The sequence below is a fragment of the Mus pahari genome, chromosome 23, assembly GCF_900095145.1.
Source record: "Mus pahari chromosome 23, PAHARI_EIJ_v1.1, whole genome shotgun sequence".
NCBI classification, from domain to species: domain Eukaryota; kingdom Metazoa; phylum Chordata; class Mammalia; order Rodentia; family Muridae; genus Mus; species Mus pahari.
The window spans coordinates 20,617,844-20,634,784 of NC_034612.1; the positions used below are offsets into that span (position 1 = coordinate 20,617,844).

The following is a 16,941-nucleotide window of genomic DNA, read 5'->3' on the forward strand; positions in this document are numbered from 1 at the left end:
CTGTAGCTGTCTTTAGAAACTCCAGAAGAGGGAGTCAGATCTTGTTAAGGATGGTTGTGAGCCACCATGTGGTTGCTGGGATTTGAACTCTGCAGTTGGGTGCTCTTACCCACTGAGCCATCTCACCAGCCCCCAGCCGGGGTGCTCTTCAACCCCGAGTTATCTCTCCAGCCTCGAGATTTTATTGTGTGTGTCTGCGTGGGTGTGTCAGGAGTGTGCATGTGTTAATGCAGTTGCCTTTGGAGGCCAGAAGAGGGCGTATGACTCCCTGGAACTGGAACTATGAGGCATGCACATGGGTGTTGGGAACCCAAGGTGGGTCCTCTGCAAGAGCAGCAAGCACTCCTAACTACTGAACCACCCAGCCCCTTACCGATTAGCGTGTCCGTGTATGTGTGTGCGCATGATGCACCTGAGAGGGCGTGTATCCCGGAGTGTGTATGTAGAGGTCAGAGGGTAACCGTGTGCAGTTGGTTTCCCCTTCTATCTTTGTGTGCCTGAACTCAGGATACTAGGCCTGTAAACCTGATTCACTGAAGCAACTCACCACCCTCGCTTTTTGGGGGCGTGGGGGAGCGCAAGGACTCAGGTAGCCCAGGCTGGTCTAAAACTAGCTGTGTAGCTGAGGATCCCCCTGCCTCTGTCTCACGAACATGGGGATGATAGGTGTTGTGTCACTACATTGGGTTCGTGTAGTGCTGGGCACGGAACCCAGGGCTTTGTGTACGCCGGGCAAGCATCTACTAACTAAGCTCTGGCTCATGGCTTTCGACTCCTCTCAATCTTACTGTGCTCCACTTCTTCCTGCATATTGGACTTAATCTAGAAAAAAGATCCTGAATCCAGATGCCTGAATGACGTGTTCCCGGGTCCCTTCCAGCAGGACCAGTCTCCAAGAAGGCCTGGGCATGAGATCCAGGCACCCAAAGGTTCTGTAGCTGTGGTTTTTAAACAGAAGCATTCCCTTCGGGAGGAAGGCTCTGGAAAACACAGGATGTCAACGAAACTCACAAGGCTCTGGGCATGGTGGCACCAATTTTTAATCTCAGACCTCGGGAGGTAGGTAGAGGCAGGTGGATCTCTGTGAGTTCAAGGCCTGCTTGGTCTACATAGTGAGTTTCAGGTCAGCCAAATACATTGTAGGACCACGGCTCACCAAAACAAAGCAAGCAAAATACCCAAACCCCAAGCCTCACAGGGCTCAGGAAGATCCTGAAACTTACAAGACTCCCAAAGCCCCTAATACAGTTGCTAGGGAAAGGAGACTCGCTGTGGCGGAGCTGCCTGCGAGCTGTGCAGAGAGCTCCAGGGACGCAGCTCATGACCCACACTGGTCAGGGCTGGTCGGGGCGTCTGGTGATGCAGATGCCTTTGCCTCCTGTAAGTCACCCCCAAACTTACTGGCTCAATAAGCTAGACTAGGGTGGAAGCCTTTCTTGGGTCTGCTGTTGGTGCCCTATCTGGCACCATGTTTGTTGATGTTTTCCCAGGAAACATCATACAAGACTGTGCATACGGCACCTCTGTGGATAAAAACCCAGAGAGAGATTCACGCGACTCTTCATAAAAATCCCAGGCTCCCGCTAAGACCTTACGACTCCATTCTTGTCACACAGTAGGACAGAGATATGGCAAGACGTGGACTGTGATGCTGTGCACACAGTGAGGACCCTGTAGAGGAAGCGTGGCTGTCCTCTACACAGAGGCTTGACGGAGACCAGCCGTTTGCCCAGTATCTCTAGACTGGGAGCAATCAAGCCAGGTTTCTAAGATAAAGACAGGTGGGGTGTGGTGGCACACACCTGTAATCCCAGCTCCTTGGGAGGCTGAGGCAGAAGGAGGTTGGATTCCAGGCCAGCCTGGGCTACATAGAGAGCTTGAGTTAAAAGACAAAACAACGGGCTGGTGAGATGGCTCAGCGGGCAAGAGCACCCGACTGCTCTTCCAAAGGTCCTGAGTTCAAATCCCAGCAACCACATGGTGGCTCACAACCACCCGTAACAAGATCTGACGCCCCCTTCTGGAGTGTCTGAAAACAGCTACAGTGTACTTACATATATAAATAAATCTAAAAAAAAAAAAAAAAAAAAAAAAGACAAAACAACAAAACAAAATAGACACACACCAAAAACCAAACCAATGAAGGACTAAAGACAGCTAAGGACATAGAGTGTTTTGGTGGAGTGGCTTTCTAGCAGCCATAAAGCCCCAGCACCCAAAACCGGAGGTGTTCGTGCGTGCCTGTAGTCTAGCACTTGGGAAGTGGGGGCAGGATGATCAGGAGTTCAAGGTCATCCTTGATGCTACCAGTTTGTGATATATGAGATAATGCCTCAAAAAAAAAAAAAAAAAAAAAAAAAAAAAAAAAAAAAAAAAAAAAGAAAAGAAAAAGAAAAAAAAGAAAGAAAGAAAGATTCAAATTTTGTGGACTCAAAATATCCAGGCCCTGTCTTGACCAACAGGAAGATGCGAGAGTCCCCAAAGAGATGGGGTTGGGAGACTAGGTAAGGGAGGAGGGCTGGGCCAACTGCCAGAAAAGATGGCTTGGGAGGAGGGGATGCTGAGTGAAGTCCATCAGAATCCTCTCTGCCTAGCTCAGTCGCCATGGTGACCACAGTCTAGGGGAACCCCATTGGTCCTGATGACTCAGAAGGGACCTATGGTCAGCAAGCTAGGGACGGGGAGAGGCAGCCAGCTTTATCAAAGACAGAAAAGAGGAAGAACCACAGTGGTCGGTAACCCCTGCGCCTTGGCATCTCGGACTCAAGTGGTAGGAACAGGATTCCTAAGCCCTGGCCCTGCCCAGATCTTGTCTCAGTTCTAAAATTCTTTTCTGGGTGGACATGTGCACACCCATGCGGAGGTCAGAGGTCTAGCCGGCGCCTTTCCAAATCGTTCATACCTTTTCATAAAGAGTTATTACTGTGTGTGTACGTGTATGTGCAGTCCTGTCTGCCATGACCCCCATGTGGAGGTCAGATCATAATCTGTGGGAATCTGTCATCTCCTTCCACCATGAAGGTTGTGGGGATGAAACTCAGGTTGTCTGCCTTGGTTGTTTCCCCCTTTACCCACTGAGCAATCTTACCAGTCCTTGTGTTTTTGAGACAGGGTCCTGGTCTAGACTGGCTGGACACTGAGCACCAGGAATCCTCCTGCCTCTGTAACTCCAGTTTTGGTTACAGGCACTTTCTATGCCCAGGTCCGTCCGTCCGTCCGTCTGTCCGTCCATCCGTCCGTCCCTCCCTCTCTCCCTCTGTCCCCCAGGTCCTCCTGGTGTTTGGCAAGCACTTTACTAACTGGTTCATCTCCCTAGCCTCTTGTATTTTTAGAATTCTAAGGACCTCAAACTTTATAACAGGAAGGGCTTCTTAGAGGGTGGCATTTGAAGCCTTTATTGTGTCCTGGGAGTTTCTGAGAGCCTGGGTACCCTGAAATGCAGTTTGGTGAAGTGGTTGCCCTTCACCCTGGTGTCAGCCACACCCCTCACTGGTGGCAAGTCAGAAAGCCCAGAAGACAGCAAGTTACAGTATGAAACAGAAAGCGCCACATGTCCCTGGAGTGCAACCTTAAGCCATTTTGGGGAAGATTCTGGTAGTGTCATAGGTAGTGTCATAGTGTCATTCAGTGGTCAATGTCCTTGGTGACAATGACATCAGATAGGTCTAGTTATATGTTTTTATTTATTTATTTTTTTTGATACAGGGTTTCTCTGTGTAGCCCTGGCTGTCCTGGAACTCACTCTGTAGACCAGGCTGGCCTTGAACTCAGAAATCCACCTGCCTCTGCCTCCCAAGTGCTGGGATTAAAAGCATATGCCACCACGTCCGGCTATGTTTTTAATTTTTAAAAACTATATGTGTGTGTGTGTGTGTATGTATATATGTATGTATGTATGTACGTATATATATATGCTCATGTGTATGTGGATGCTCATGAAGTCCAGAAGAGGGCATCAGATCCCTAGGAACTGGATTTATAGATATGAGCTGTCTGATATGTATGCTGGAAACTGAACTCAGGTTGACTCTGCAATAGCGAGTGGTCTTAATTCCTGAGCCATTTCTCCAATCTAAAGACAAGGGTCTCATACAGCCCAGGCTGCCTTGAATTTACTCTGTGATTGACGTTTGGTTCTTTATCTGTAAAGTGGAAGTTTAACCCTCTGGACCTCTAGAGTGAGCCCAAGGTCCCTGCTGAATGCAAAGCTGTCTGGTGATGAGACTCTCCTTAGTGGCACAAGTTTGCTTGATTTTTTTTTTTTTTTTTTTAGTGGGGGCAATGACAGATATCCCTAGAGTCTGGCTTTCCATGGGGGAGGCTTAGGGAGTAGCAAGTGAGGCAATTCCAAGTCTTGTTGAAGCTTTGAATATGTTAGGCAGGAGCTCATCATTGAGCAACACTGTCAGTCCCTCACTGGGGGATTCTAGGCAGGGGCTCTACCACTGAGCCACGCCCCCAGCCCCTCATTGGGGGATTCTAGGCAGGAGCTCTACCACTGAGCCACGCCCCCAGCCCCTCATTGGGGGATTCTAGGCAGGGGCTCTACCACTGAGCCACGCCCCCAGTTGTCAGGAGCCATCTAGGAAAGGCTAATGACATGCAAATGAATTTTCTGGAGATGGCCCACTGTTTTGCATGGCTTGCAATGGGTGAGCTCAGTGAGGCAAGGTCCCAAAAGCCAGGTCCCAATGACAGGCTTCTTGCTGCTGATAAGCTTTTTTCTGTCTCTATTACATAGCCCAATGATTCCTGGGCATTTGCCTACCCTATTGGGCAGACTTTCTGCAGATCAACATGAAGATGCAGTCTCATGTAGTATTGCTATGTAGACAAATTGATGGTTTCATAATTCCTAATAAGGATTTTACAGAATTCCTAAATTTATACAAGTAATCTCAAATTCTCTATGGTATAAAAGCTGCAAATAAGCGCTCTGCAAACCTTCATGTGTCATGGGCTAATTGCACTAGAAAAAGAAAGTAGGCTTGGAACAAATTTATGACCAAGGAAAACATTCCTTCTAGGTTAGGTATGCGACCCTTATTAGGTAACTAATGGTCATAAACTGGGAGTGGACAACTTACTGTAGGTGCGAGGACAGAAAATAATGATGGATTATTCTATCTATACAGGACTTCAAAATAATAAGACACAAGGCAGACAATTTGTCTTTTGACAAAACCATGCTAACTTGTGACATAAAAATTATTGCTTTTAACTTATAATGAACTTATGGGGGGGGGCTGGTAACAGATAATGAATGCTCAGTGAGAAGCTAGTCTTAATGGGAAGACATATAAATAGCTCTGCTGTTATTCCTTAAACTTTATCGACTTATGACACGAATTCTTGCCTTAAACTTACTATGAACTTATTGGAATGTAAAAGTATTTAGAAAAATCATGTAATCAATTATCCCGCTGTAATAGTTCTACCTGATAGTTGTAGGAGGTAATTTGTTACAGAAAGTATATTTACTGAAAACAGAAATAAAGGCTTGTTGGAGCTTCTTTTTCGCCTCATCCAGAGTGAGTGTTTTTTTCTGCAAGCCTGATTTTTTTTTTTCTCTTTTCCTTCTTTCCTTTTTTTCTCTTCTTTTCTCTCTAGTTCATGAAGAGTTAACAAACCCCAAGCCTCTCACCTGGCCAGCAAGGGGTCCTTGAGCCAGAGAGCCAAGTGCACTAGCAACTGAAACTTCTTTTACCTGATCCCCTGCTGCCAACAGCAGGAGTTAATTAGCAGAAACCAGGGGCTTTTAGCCACAGAATTGCAAGAGAGAGTTAAGTTCCCAGAACAATAAGAGAGAGTCACAAGACCAGAGATTATCAGTCTTTGGCCTTTGTCCAATGCAGTGCTCCAATGCAGCATCTGTGAGGGCCAGGGCAGGTCCCAGGCACCCAGCCCCTCACTGGGGGATTCTAGGCAGGAGCTCTACCACTGAGCCACGCCCCCAGGCCCCTCACTGGGGGATTCTAGGCAGGAGCTCTACCACTGAGCCATGCCCCCAGCCCCTCACTGGGGGATTCTAGGCAGGGGCTCTACCACTGAGCCACGCCCCTAGCCCTTTGGGCTTGTACCAGAGTAACTCAGGCTAGCTCTTTAGTACTGATCCTCTGTCTCACTCTCTTAGATACTAGGGTTACAGACCTGTGCCTCCCCTCCTGTCTCTCTTCACAGACTTTTGAATACTGTCCCTTAGGAGGCTTCCCAGGACTCCCAACAACCCTGAGCAAGTTCAATGGTTCCCCTCTGCTCTGTCATCCATATGGTGTAGGCAAGAAAAATAAATGCATTTCCACTTGCACAGAGCCCCGGGGCAATCAATGGCAAGCTGGACACTGGGTTGGGGGGTGCGGCTCAGCAGCTCAGAGCGTGCCTACCATAGGTTAGGCACGGAGAATCATCTCCAGGACCGCAAAAATAAATGATTAAATAATTAAGTAAGCGTAGCACAGGTTGCCATTTTTTTTTGTGGTTGTTGTTGTTGTTGTTGTTGTTGCTTTTGAGAGAGGGTCTCACTCTTTAGCCTGGCTGGCCTAGAACCCATTAGGTAGACCAAGCTGGACCTGAACTCACAGATCTGCCTGCCTTTGCCCATGCTGGGATTAAGGGTGTGCGCGTCATCACTGCGCAGCTCGATAAACTTCTCTAAGAAACCAAGAACCAGGGTCAGGTTTGGAGAGGACAAGTGATAATTGGTACAGTGCCTCATTCTGAGATGATTACACATTCTCCCAAACCCACTGAGGAGCAGGGATACTGTAGAGTACCAGCCTAGAGCACATGAAACCCAGGGATTTGCCTGCAGCATGGCAGAAACCAGGTGTGGTGGTGCACAGCTGTAAAGTCAGCAGTTGAGAAGTAGAGACAGGAGGGTCAGAAGTTCAAGGCTATGTAGGGAGTGCAAGGCTAGCCTGGGGTACATGAGACTGTCTCCGAAACAAATAAGACAACTTGTTATACCTATACTTAAAAATGGTGGTTAAAATGTTCATTTTCTGAGGTTTCTCTGTGTAGCCCTGCCTGTCCTGGAACTCACTCTGTAGACAAGGCTGGCCTTCAACTCAAGAGATCCATTCACCTCTGCCTCCTGAGTGCTGGGATTAAAGGCGTGCTTTACCACTGCCTGGTAAGTGGTGGCTAATTTTTGAAAAATTATTGCCTTATTATTTTATGTGTATGGGTGTTTTACCTGCATATCTGTCTGTGTACCATGTGTGTGCCTGATGTTCACAGATGGCAGAAGAGGGCAGCAGATCTTCTGGAACTGGAGTTACAGATGCTTGTGAACGAACCATCGTGTGGTGCTGGGAATCGAACCCAGGTTCCCTGGACGTTCAGCTTGTGCTTTTAACCACTGGGCCATTTTTTGGCCCTCAAAAGGATGAATTTTTGGATAACTGAATGAATGATACTTAAATTTAAAAATAAGGGTAGAGAGATGGCTGGGCAGTTAAGAGCACCCACTGCTCACAAAGGACCTGGTTTTGGTTCCCAGCACCCCTGTGGTAGCTCACAATGGCCTGCAACTCTGGTTCCAGAGGATCTGATGCCTTCTACAGGCCTCTGCATGCATGTGGTATGCATACATATATTCAGGTATGCACACATGCACATTAGCTAAATAAAAAATATTTTTATAGGAAAAACACTTCAAAAGAAAGAAAATTTTTTTGGGGGGGAGGAGCCAGGCATGACATCATTCCTATAATCCCAGCATTTGGCAGGAGCCTCATAAGTTTGAGGTTAGCCTGGGCTATATCAGGAGACCCTCCCTATCTCAATCCCCTCCCCTCCCACAGTGGGTAGCTCAGTGGGTAAACATGCTTGCACCCAGCCTGCCCACCTGAGTGTAATCTCTGGAACCCAGGGGTAGAAGATAGAACTGACTTCTACAGCTTGCCCTCTGACCTTTACACCCATGCTCTGGCCTGTGTGTGTACATACGCACACAATAAAGCAATAAATGTAAAAAGTAAAAAGAGACTACCACCACCAGCAAAACCTCCAAATCTCAAAAACAAACCAACCCAACTAACCAAAAAAACCAAACCAAACCAAAAGAAAACAAACAAACAAACAAAAAAAAAATCTGCAATTTTTTTTGTTTGTTTTAAAACAACAAAGAAAACAGAAAAAGGAGTAAGGAGGGAGGGAGTTGGCCCGGCTTGGGAGGAGAGACACTTACCAAGGAAACCCTCCTCATCTACGATGATGGTGTAATCCTCAGGGGTCTCTGTTAGACTGAAAAACTTGCACCTGAGGGAAAACACACAAGAATAACTGGTCAGTCGGGAAAGGTCCCCCGATGAGCCACGCCCCAGCCCCTCCCTGGGGGATTCTAGGCAGGGGCTCTACCACTGAGCTACATTGTCATGTCCTTTGTGTACTTTCTGGTATGTAGTGATAGTTGCAAAATTCACATCTGTGTCAAACCCAAAGAACTATCCACTAAAAAGAGTGACTTTTTTTTTTTTCTTTTTTTTTTGGGAGACAGTCTCTTGTAGCCCAGGCTAGCTCCCAACTCATTCATCATTTATGTTAGCAATGCTGACCTGCAATTCCCAATCCTCTACCCACAAAGGGCTGGGATTACAGATGTGTACCACCACAACTGGCTAAAAGAGCAATGTTTGCTCTGTGTAAACTAAATATCACAAGCCTGATCTTCAAGGGGGCTGAAGAGATGGCTCAGTGGTTAGCAGCCCTTACTGCTCTTTTAGAGGGTTTGATTCTAAGCACCTCTATCAAGTGGCCTACCAGTGCCTGTAGCTCCAGTTCCAGCAGAGCCGGCTACCTCTGACCGCCATGTGATACACACCAACTCACACAGGCACATTCATACACCTACCAAATACGTAAATAATCCATACGACCTGAAACCAAACGACCAACCAACGAAACTGATTTTCACGACAGTGCCAGTTTGGGGGCAGGGGGTATACACTCCTTGTTGCATGGATGTCCTGCTTAGGCCCAGCACACACTCAGCTCCCCTCCAGCCCCTTCCCTTTTCATTTATGTGTGTCTGTGCACATGTGAGCAGGCAGTGGCGCACACGTGGGTGCCAGAGGCCAGCCTGCAGGACCAGGTTCCCTGATTCTACCATGTAGATTGAACTCAGGTCATGAGGCTTGGCCGTAGTCACTTCCACCCACTGAGCCATCTTGCCAGCCCTCTTTGGTTTCCCTGTCTGTGTCTGTTCCATAACTAACATGGAACTTTGTTGTGGTGGTGGTTGTTTTGAGACAGGGTTTCTCTGTATAGCCTTAGCTATCCCAGAACTCGCTTTGTAGACCAGGCTGGCCTCAGATTCAGAGATCTGTCTGTCCCCGCCTCTCAAGTGATGGGATCAAAGGTGTGCGCCACCACTGCCCAGTCAACTTGTAATTCTTATCTAGAAAAACAGAATACAGAAGGCCCCCAAAGAACAGCAGCAGACTATCGCCTCGTAAGTGGCTATTCTTGTGGGGTTCCTTCATCGGGGTCCCACAGCCTCAGAGAGAAACTTGAAGCTCTCAGTTTCCGGATGGGTGAAGCAGGTGCATGCTGGGAGGGATGGGGCCTCCCAGCTGCCTGAGAGTCTGGTATTCAGGAACGGGCAAGACACTTACTCCAGCCACCCTCAAGGCTGTAGGGACATTCCAGAAATAGACCGGACACACTGGTCTAGAGGGCATAAACAACCAGCAGACAGCAACCAGGGCCTCTGTGGACATGAGGTATAAATAAATAAGTTGTGGAAGTGACATGTCCCAGAGGGCCAGCCAGCTGTTGGATGTCCATCTCAATTCAGTGTGCATACTGGCTCAGAGAGGACCGTTAGGACAGAGGGGACAGAGGGACCTGTTGCTCTCATTGGTCACCAAGTGCCCTGTGTCTGCGAGCTTCACTTCACCTGACCCTGTCGGGCAGCAGTTCTCAACCTGTGGGGTGGCACATCAGATATTTACATTATGATTCATAACAGCAGCAAAATTACAGTTATGAAGTAGCAATGAAATAATGTTATGGTTGGGGGTCACCACACCGTGAGGGTCACAGCATTAGGAAGGCTGAGAACCACTGCTCTAGGACATTCGTTTCTGTCTCCTCATTATTGTTTGTGTATGCGTGTGGGGGATATATATACACACACGTGTCCTGACGCATGTGCCTGTATGTATGAGAAGCCAGGGGAAGGTGTTGGCTGTCCTTCTCCATCAGTCACATTATTCCTTTGTGACAAGGTCTCTCTGGAACTTGGAGCTCGCATTATTTCGGCTAGGTTGGAAGCCAGCAAGTCCCAACGACCTCCTGTCTCTGTACCCACAACTCTTACCACACAGCATTTTAGGCCAGGGTGCTAGGATCTAAGCTCAGGTCTTCATGGTTGCACATAGACCCAGGAGAACCTGGAGATTCAGCAATTCCCCTGCTTCAGCTTCTTAGGTGCTAGGATCACATGTATGAATTACCGTATCTCCCTTTTTCTTTCTTTTTTGGTGTGTGTGTGTGTGCGTGCACGTGTGGTCCAGGTTTTAAGAGTTATTTATTTACGTATGTATTATGCATGTAGGTGTGCCACAATGTGTGTGTGTATGTGTGTGTGTGTATAGCTCATAGGGCAATTTTTTGGAGTTGGTTCTTTTTTTTTTTAAAGATCTATCTATCTATCTATCTATCTATCTATCTATCTATCTATCTATCTATCTACATGTAAGTACACTGGAGTTGTCTTCAGACACCCCAGAAGTGGGCATCAGATCTCATTACAGATGGTTGTGAGCCACCATGTGGTTGCTGGGATTTGAACTCAGGACCTTCAGACAAGCAGTCAGTGCTCTTAACTGCTGAGCCATCTCTCCAGCCCAGGTTGGTTCTTTTTTTGTGGCTTGGTGGCTAGTACTTTTTCCCACTGAGCCATCTCATCAGCCCTACAACTACCTCCTTTGTTTCTTTGGTTTCCCCCCCTCCGCACCCCCCCCCCACACTCCCCTCCTGCCCGCTGTGGAGCCCTGGCTGTCCTGAAACAACTCATTATGTAGACTAGGCTGGCCTCAAACTCAGGAGAGCCCTCTGTCTCTGCCTCCCTTTGCTACCATCACTCAGCATATTCCTACCTTTCTTGTGACAACGTCTCTCATTGGCCTGGAGCTCATTAAGGAGGCCAGGTGCCTGACGGGCTAAGGAGTGAGTCCCGAGCTCCCATTCCCTATGCCCCCATATTGAGGCTATGAGCATGTGACAGTACACACAGCTTTTTAATGTGGGAGCTCTGGTGACCAAACTCAGGTCCTCGCACTTACCCAGCATGCACTTGACGGACTGATCCATCCTCCCAGCCCATCTTCCTCTTTCCTCATGCCTGCCATGATCCCCGGCTGTGTGGGAAGTCTTCCACTGCCCACCCACCTATCTTCTTAGCCTCACGTCTTCCGATGCTGTTCCTCCCACCCTTCCTTCCTCTGACACTTTCTATTCATCTGCATTACCTGGGGGGGCAGAGTGCTAGTCAACAGCCACCTCCTTTCCCTCACTAATGGGATTCCGCAGTATGAAGCTCTCTGTATTAGGGATGGAGGACATTGGGGGCGGGGGTTTGGGCTGACCATGCATCACAAAGTCTGTTCATATTGAGCCTGTGGAGAACTTCCTTCATAGTTTGACAGTGCCAGCCTGGTAGAGTATCAGAATGAACACACCTGACATCCCAGCCCCCCCAGAGGACGGCTGTACGTCTGAGATCAGGCAGGGTCACACTGTGAATTCTAGAAGCAGCAAACTGCAATCTCTTTACTCCCTTCAAGTCCTTAATCCTTCTGTTCCAGCCTCCTTAGTCATGGTGTAACAAGTACGCTCTACAACACCTGGTTTTTCCTTTCTGAGGTGCCAGGGATGAAACCTAGGGCCTTGCATGCTGAGTCAGCACTCTCTCTGAGACACGCCCCCAGCCCCTCCCTGGGGGATTCTAGGCAGGGGCTCTACCACTGAGCCACGCCCCCAGCCCCTCACTTGGGGATTCTAGGCAGGGGCTCTACCACTGAACCACGCCCCCAGCCCCTCCCTGGGGGATTCTAGGCAGGGGCTCTACCACTGAACCATGCCCCCAGCCCCTCATGGGGGATGGGAGGAGGATTCTAGGTGAGCTCTAATGCTGAGCCACGCCCCCAGATCCTCATTGGGGGATTCTAGACAGGTGATCTACCACCAAACCACACCCCCTAGAGGATTCTAGGTGGAAGCCGCACCCCCAGTTTGCCTCTGTTGCTCTTTGCCTTGTCCTCACGGAGTTCAAGGTGCTCACCTTCTCCTTCCCTCTCCTGATGGGACTGGAGACCCAATGAATTTCCCATGCTTTCTGCTTTGCACAACAGTCCATTCATCCCCTCCCCCTGCCCCCCAAGGATGCCCAACTTTCTCCCAACGCAGGAAGGCAAGAAGCTCACCGGAAGCCAATCCTTGCGGTTAAGCCATCTGTGGTCCTGTGGCCATCTCCCCATAACCTAGACACCATTAACTGCAAATGACATTCCTTGGAGGGCCCCAGCTCGGGTGTTGCCTGAGGCTGTTGACCGGTTGCCTAGTAACGGAAGTGCGTTGCTCTCTAGGTCAGTGCCACTCAAACTCCGTTTGGCTGATGTCCAGTTTTTAGCTGTCAATCTGTTGTGGCTTCTGTGTCTGTCCCATCATCCAATGACCTTCATTACTGGACATTTCCTCCCCCAGACTTGACCCTATTCCTTATCCATCCAGCCCTCTAAGCACCCACCCTACCCCCAGACAGGCTTTCTCTGTGTAGCCCTGGCTGTTCTGGAACTTGCTCTATAGACTAGGCTGGCCTTGAACTCAGAGAGATTCCATATGCCTTTGCCTACTGAGCGCTGGGGTTAAGGCGAGTTCTACCACGCTCAGTTTAGCACTTAGTTTCTATGCTCCTGGTATCTACTGAGGGTCCCTCTCAAACCCCTGTAGCTGTGTGCCTTGTCACTTCCTTCACAAACTGTCATGTCACCTCTGGCCTCTTCCCCTCCCAGGGCTCAAGACTTTTCCAAATATTTAGAGACATTGATTTGGTGTGTTTGAGTGTTGTCTGCACGTGTATGTGTAGCCCATATATGCCCGCTGCCCAACGACGTCAGAAGAGGGCATTGGATCTCCTGGTGCTAGAGGTATGGATGGCTCTAAATGTTACGTGGGTGCTGGGCCCAGAACCTGAGTCCTGTCAAAGAACAGCAAATGCCCCGAGCTATCGCTCCATTAAAAAAAGAAAAAGATTTATTTTATTTGTAATTATGAGTTTGTGTGTGTGTGGGGGTCTATGCTTGTTGAATGCAGGTGACCACGAAGACCAGAAGAAGGTATTGGACCCCCTAACGCTGGAGCTACAGGCAGTCGTGAGCTGCCCAATGTGGGTGCTGGGGACCAAAGGAGGGTCCTCCGCGGTAGCAGTAAGCACTCTTAGCCGCCGAGCCACTTCTCCAGGCTCAGAATTCCTCCCTTCTCAAAAAGGATGCCCTTCATCCGCATCTCTTCCCCAGGATACACGCCGGAAGCCACTGCCAGCTGGATGATGGCTTTTCTCCACCCAGTTAAATTCACCAGTGACCGCCACACTCCACAGCTGACGACTGTGACTGGCTTACCATCCTGCCTCTGACCTGTGATTGGTTCTCTAGCTAGCTGCCCGGAGAAACTTTCTGGAAACCATGAGTCTCGTGCCTTCTCAGGGATGGTAACTGTCCCCTGTTTCCCGAAGGGGCTTCTCTCTAGTGTGTGACAGCTCTGGAGCTGCCTCCTTGGACCATCCACTCCCCCTCTTCCATGCCAGGGTTCCTCCAGGCCCGGCTGCGCTCTGTATACCTGCCTGATTGCCTGCTGCCTGTCTGAGAGCGCTGACTGACCTCCTCCCTCCCCTCCCCTCTGCTTCATCTTCTTCCTCCCTCCGTATCCCCTCCTCCCCCTTATTTTTTTCCTTTCTTCCTATGAAGCCCAAACTGTTATGCGACTTGAGATACTCCTGCCTCAGCCTCTAGGCCAGGCTCTTACACAAATGTCTCATATCCTGCTGCCTGCTTCACAACGGACTTGGAAGAGCACGGAGCTTGCAGCAGGCCACACTAAGACAGCTCACCCCTAGAGGATTGACATGCAGCCAGTCGGTCTTTCAAATTCTACGGATGTTCCCTCTGGGCCTGGCTGGAGCCAACTGCCCGGGCAAAGCCAGGGCCCCTGGCTGCCCGGATCAGGGGCCCAGGCGCTGAGTCACCTCTGACAACACTCCTATCTTCAATCAGTGTGGCCGCCCGGCTGGCCAGCCTGACTGCCTCTGGAAATCCGATCTGTTTACTCTCAGCTTCTTCATCCAGCAGAATGAGGCCCCTCACTCGGGCCTCTCACCAGGGCATCCTGGGCCACCAAGTCCCCAAGCCCTGTTTCGGAAACACACCTGCAGCCAGAAGGCAGGCAGGGAGGGTGACCTGGAGACGGTATCAGCCGGAAAGGGATGTATGGACGTAGCAGAAGGACGAGACATAAGAGTGCTCAGTTAATTACTGGACCAGTTTATCCCAAGGTTGAAACCGCAGGAGGCCAAGGCTTAGTGGGCAAGAGTGCCCAATCTGCGATTTTTTTCGAGCGTAAGGATCTGAGATTGAACACCATGTAAAAAGCCAGCCATGGTTATGCATGCCTGTAACCCTGCACTGAGGGATAGAGGCTGGCGGATCCCAGGAGCTTACTGATCAGTGGAAGATCCTATCTCAGGGCAGTAAGATGGAGACAGATGGAGGAAGGTACTCAATGTCCGGAGATGCTTTCTGCATGCGCGTGAGGGTACAGCACCTGCAGATTCACGTGCATGCACCACACGCCCAGACACACACCGCGGAAGGTTGAATGTGGCGATAGAAACTCAGAACCTCAGCACTCAGGAGGCTGTGTGCGGCAGGAGAGTATCCAATTGAAGGCCAATCAGTACGGCTTAGCAAGACCTGGTGTCAGAAAAGGGGAGGGACTTCCTGGCATCATTCTGATGGAGGGGCAGGACTGCAAAGAATTCTGGGTAATCTCCATTTGCACGCACCTAGGGACGAGTAGCTCACTGCTTTCTGCGTCAACACACCCTCTCCTGACTTTTAGAATCCTATGCAGTTTTTTTCTTTTTCTTTTTCTTAAGATTTAAATACTGCTTCAAGCTTTTAAAGCACTAGTTCTCCACCTGACAGCACTTGGTGAGGTCTAAACTGGCCTGGTGGAAGGCTGGGAATAAAGGGCTTGCCCCGTAAGTCCAAGGACCCTAGTTCGAGTCCCAGGACCTGTGTGAAAAGGATGGGTGCGGTCATTTTGAATGTAATCCCAGCAGTGGGTTAGCAGAGTCAGGGAAGTCAGGGGTTTGCTGGCTGGTCAGCCGGCCTAGGCAATTTGGTGAACTTCCAAACAGTGAGCGATCCCATCTCAAAGTGGAAGGTGGACAGCGCCTGAGGGACAGCCGCAGTTAACCTCGGGCTTCCACATATGTGTGCACGTGCACACACACACACACACACACACACACACACACACACACCCCAAGGGGCTAGGGGTGAAGCTCAGTCGGTGGAATGCTTGCCTCGCGAGCGGAAGGCCCTGGGGTCTATCTCTAGTACCACGTAAAACCCAGTGTGATCGTGCACGCTTGTAATCCCACCGCTTGGGAGGCTGAGGCAGGAGGACTGCTGTGAGTTCAAAGCAAAATCTAGGCTCAAATCAAACCCCTATCAAAAAGCCCAAATCAAAACGATAACGAAAAGCCATGGGTGGAGGCAAGCTGGGGTGTGGGGATAGTGTCCCTTCCTGAAGCCCTTCTGGTCATTGGGGGCCCCTAGAAAGTTGTCCAGTGAGGGACTTTAGGTTGGTGTGAATCCACAGTCATGCCCAGTATGGCCCAGGTCCCAGGGAGAGAGTGCCTAGATTCAGGCACCTGAGGCTGGTGCATGTCTACGATCTCCATGTCCTCATAGTCACTGAGCCACCCTGGGTGACAGCGACATCTCACCAGGGAAAGTGAGATGCTCCCTCGGAGGAAGCTGTGGACCTCCGTTCTTTGTCTATACAGATCTTTAAAATGTGTGTATATTTGTGTCTGTCTGTGCACATGAGTGCAGGTGCACCTGGAAGCCAGGAGAGGGCGTCAGATCCCCCAGAGCCGGAGTTACAGGAACCATGAGTCATCTGACATGGGTGTTGGGAACTAAACTGGGGTTCTCTGTAGGAGCAGCAAGTGCGGAGAGGTGGCCAGGAGGACAGATAAGAGGTCACACTGGCGCTTGGTACCGGGCCCAGGACGGTGCTCTCTGCTGTGGGCAACAATATTTTCTCTTTTCTTTTCTCTTCTTTTCTTTTCCTCTTCCCCACTTCCTTCCTAGCATGGGTCGCCATACCTAGCTTCTGCAATTCTTCTTCTTCTGTTATTTCAAGTGGGATAAAATAAAAAATAAGCAATAGGGGACATGGGGTTGGGGGTGCCGGTGTGGAGAATGGGAAGCAGGAGGGCAAGCAGGGGTGGATGAGCAGGGGCACGTATGATTACGACACACTGTATACATGTATGAAGTCCTCAAAGAATACACAGAAATGCTAAAAGTCTTTATTAACTCCCCCCAATTCTGCTCCATAAGAAAAAAAATAATTTCTGAATGTATCCATGGATCAATATACTGGTGATGTCAAGACCTCCTCCATGATGCGATCACTACCCTAAAACCCTGGCAGCTGGCAATCAACCTTTAACACACACATCCACCCTACACACACACACACACACACACACACACGCACGCACACACACACACACACACACACNCTCTCACACACACACACACACTACCTACACACTCACACACCACACCCACAAACACACCCACCCACCACACAGACACATATACACACACCCACCACACCCACAAACATACCCACCCA

General features: G+C 49.5%; 1 protein-coding gene across 1 annotated transcript in view; it reads right to left on the reverse strand.

Annotated features, from left to right (window-relative positions):
• The window catches only part of Castor2 (cytosolic arginine sensor for mTORC1 subunit 2), a 40,677-nt gene that overhangs the window by 6,827 nt on the left and 16,909 nt on the right, over positions 1-16,941 (reverse strand). The window contains exon 2 of the mRNA XM_021186825.2: positions 8,192-8,262. Coding sequence (XP_021042484.1) covers positions 8,192-8,262 — 71 coding nt within the window. The remainder of the gene's footprint in view (positions 1-8,191; positions 8,263-16,941) is intronic.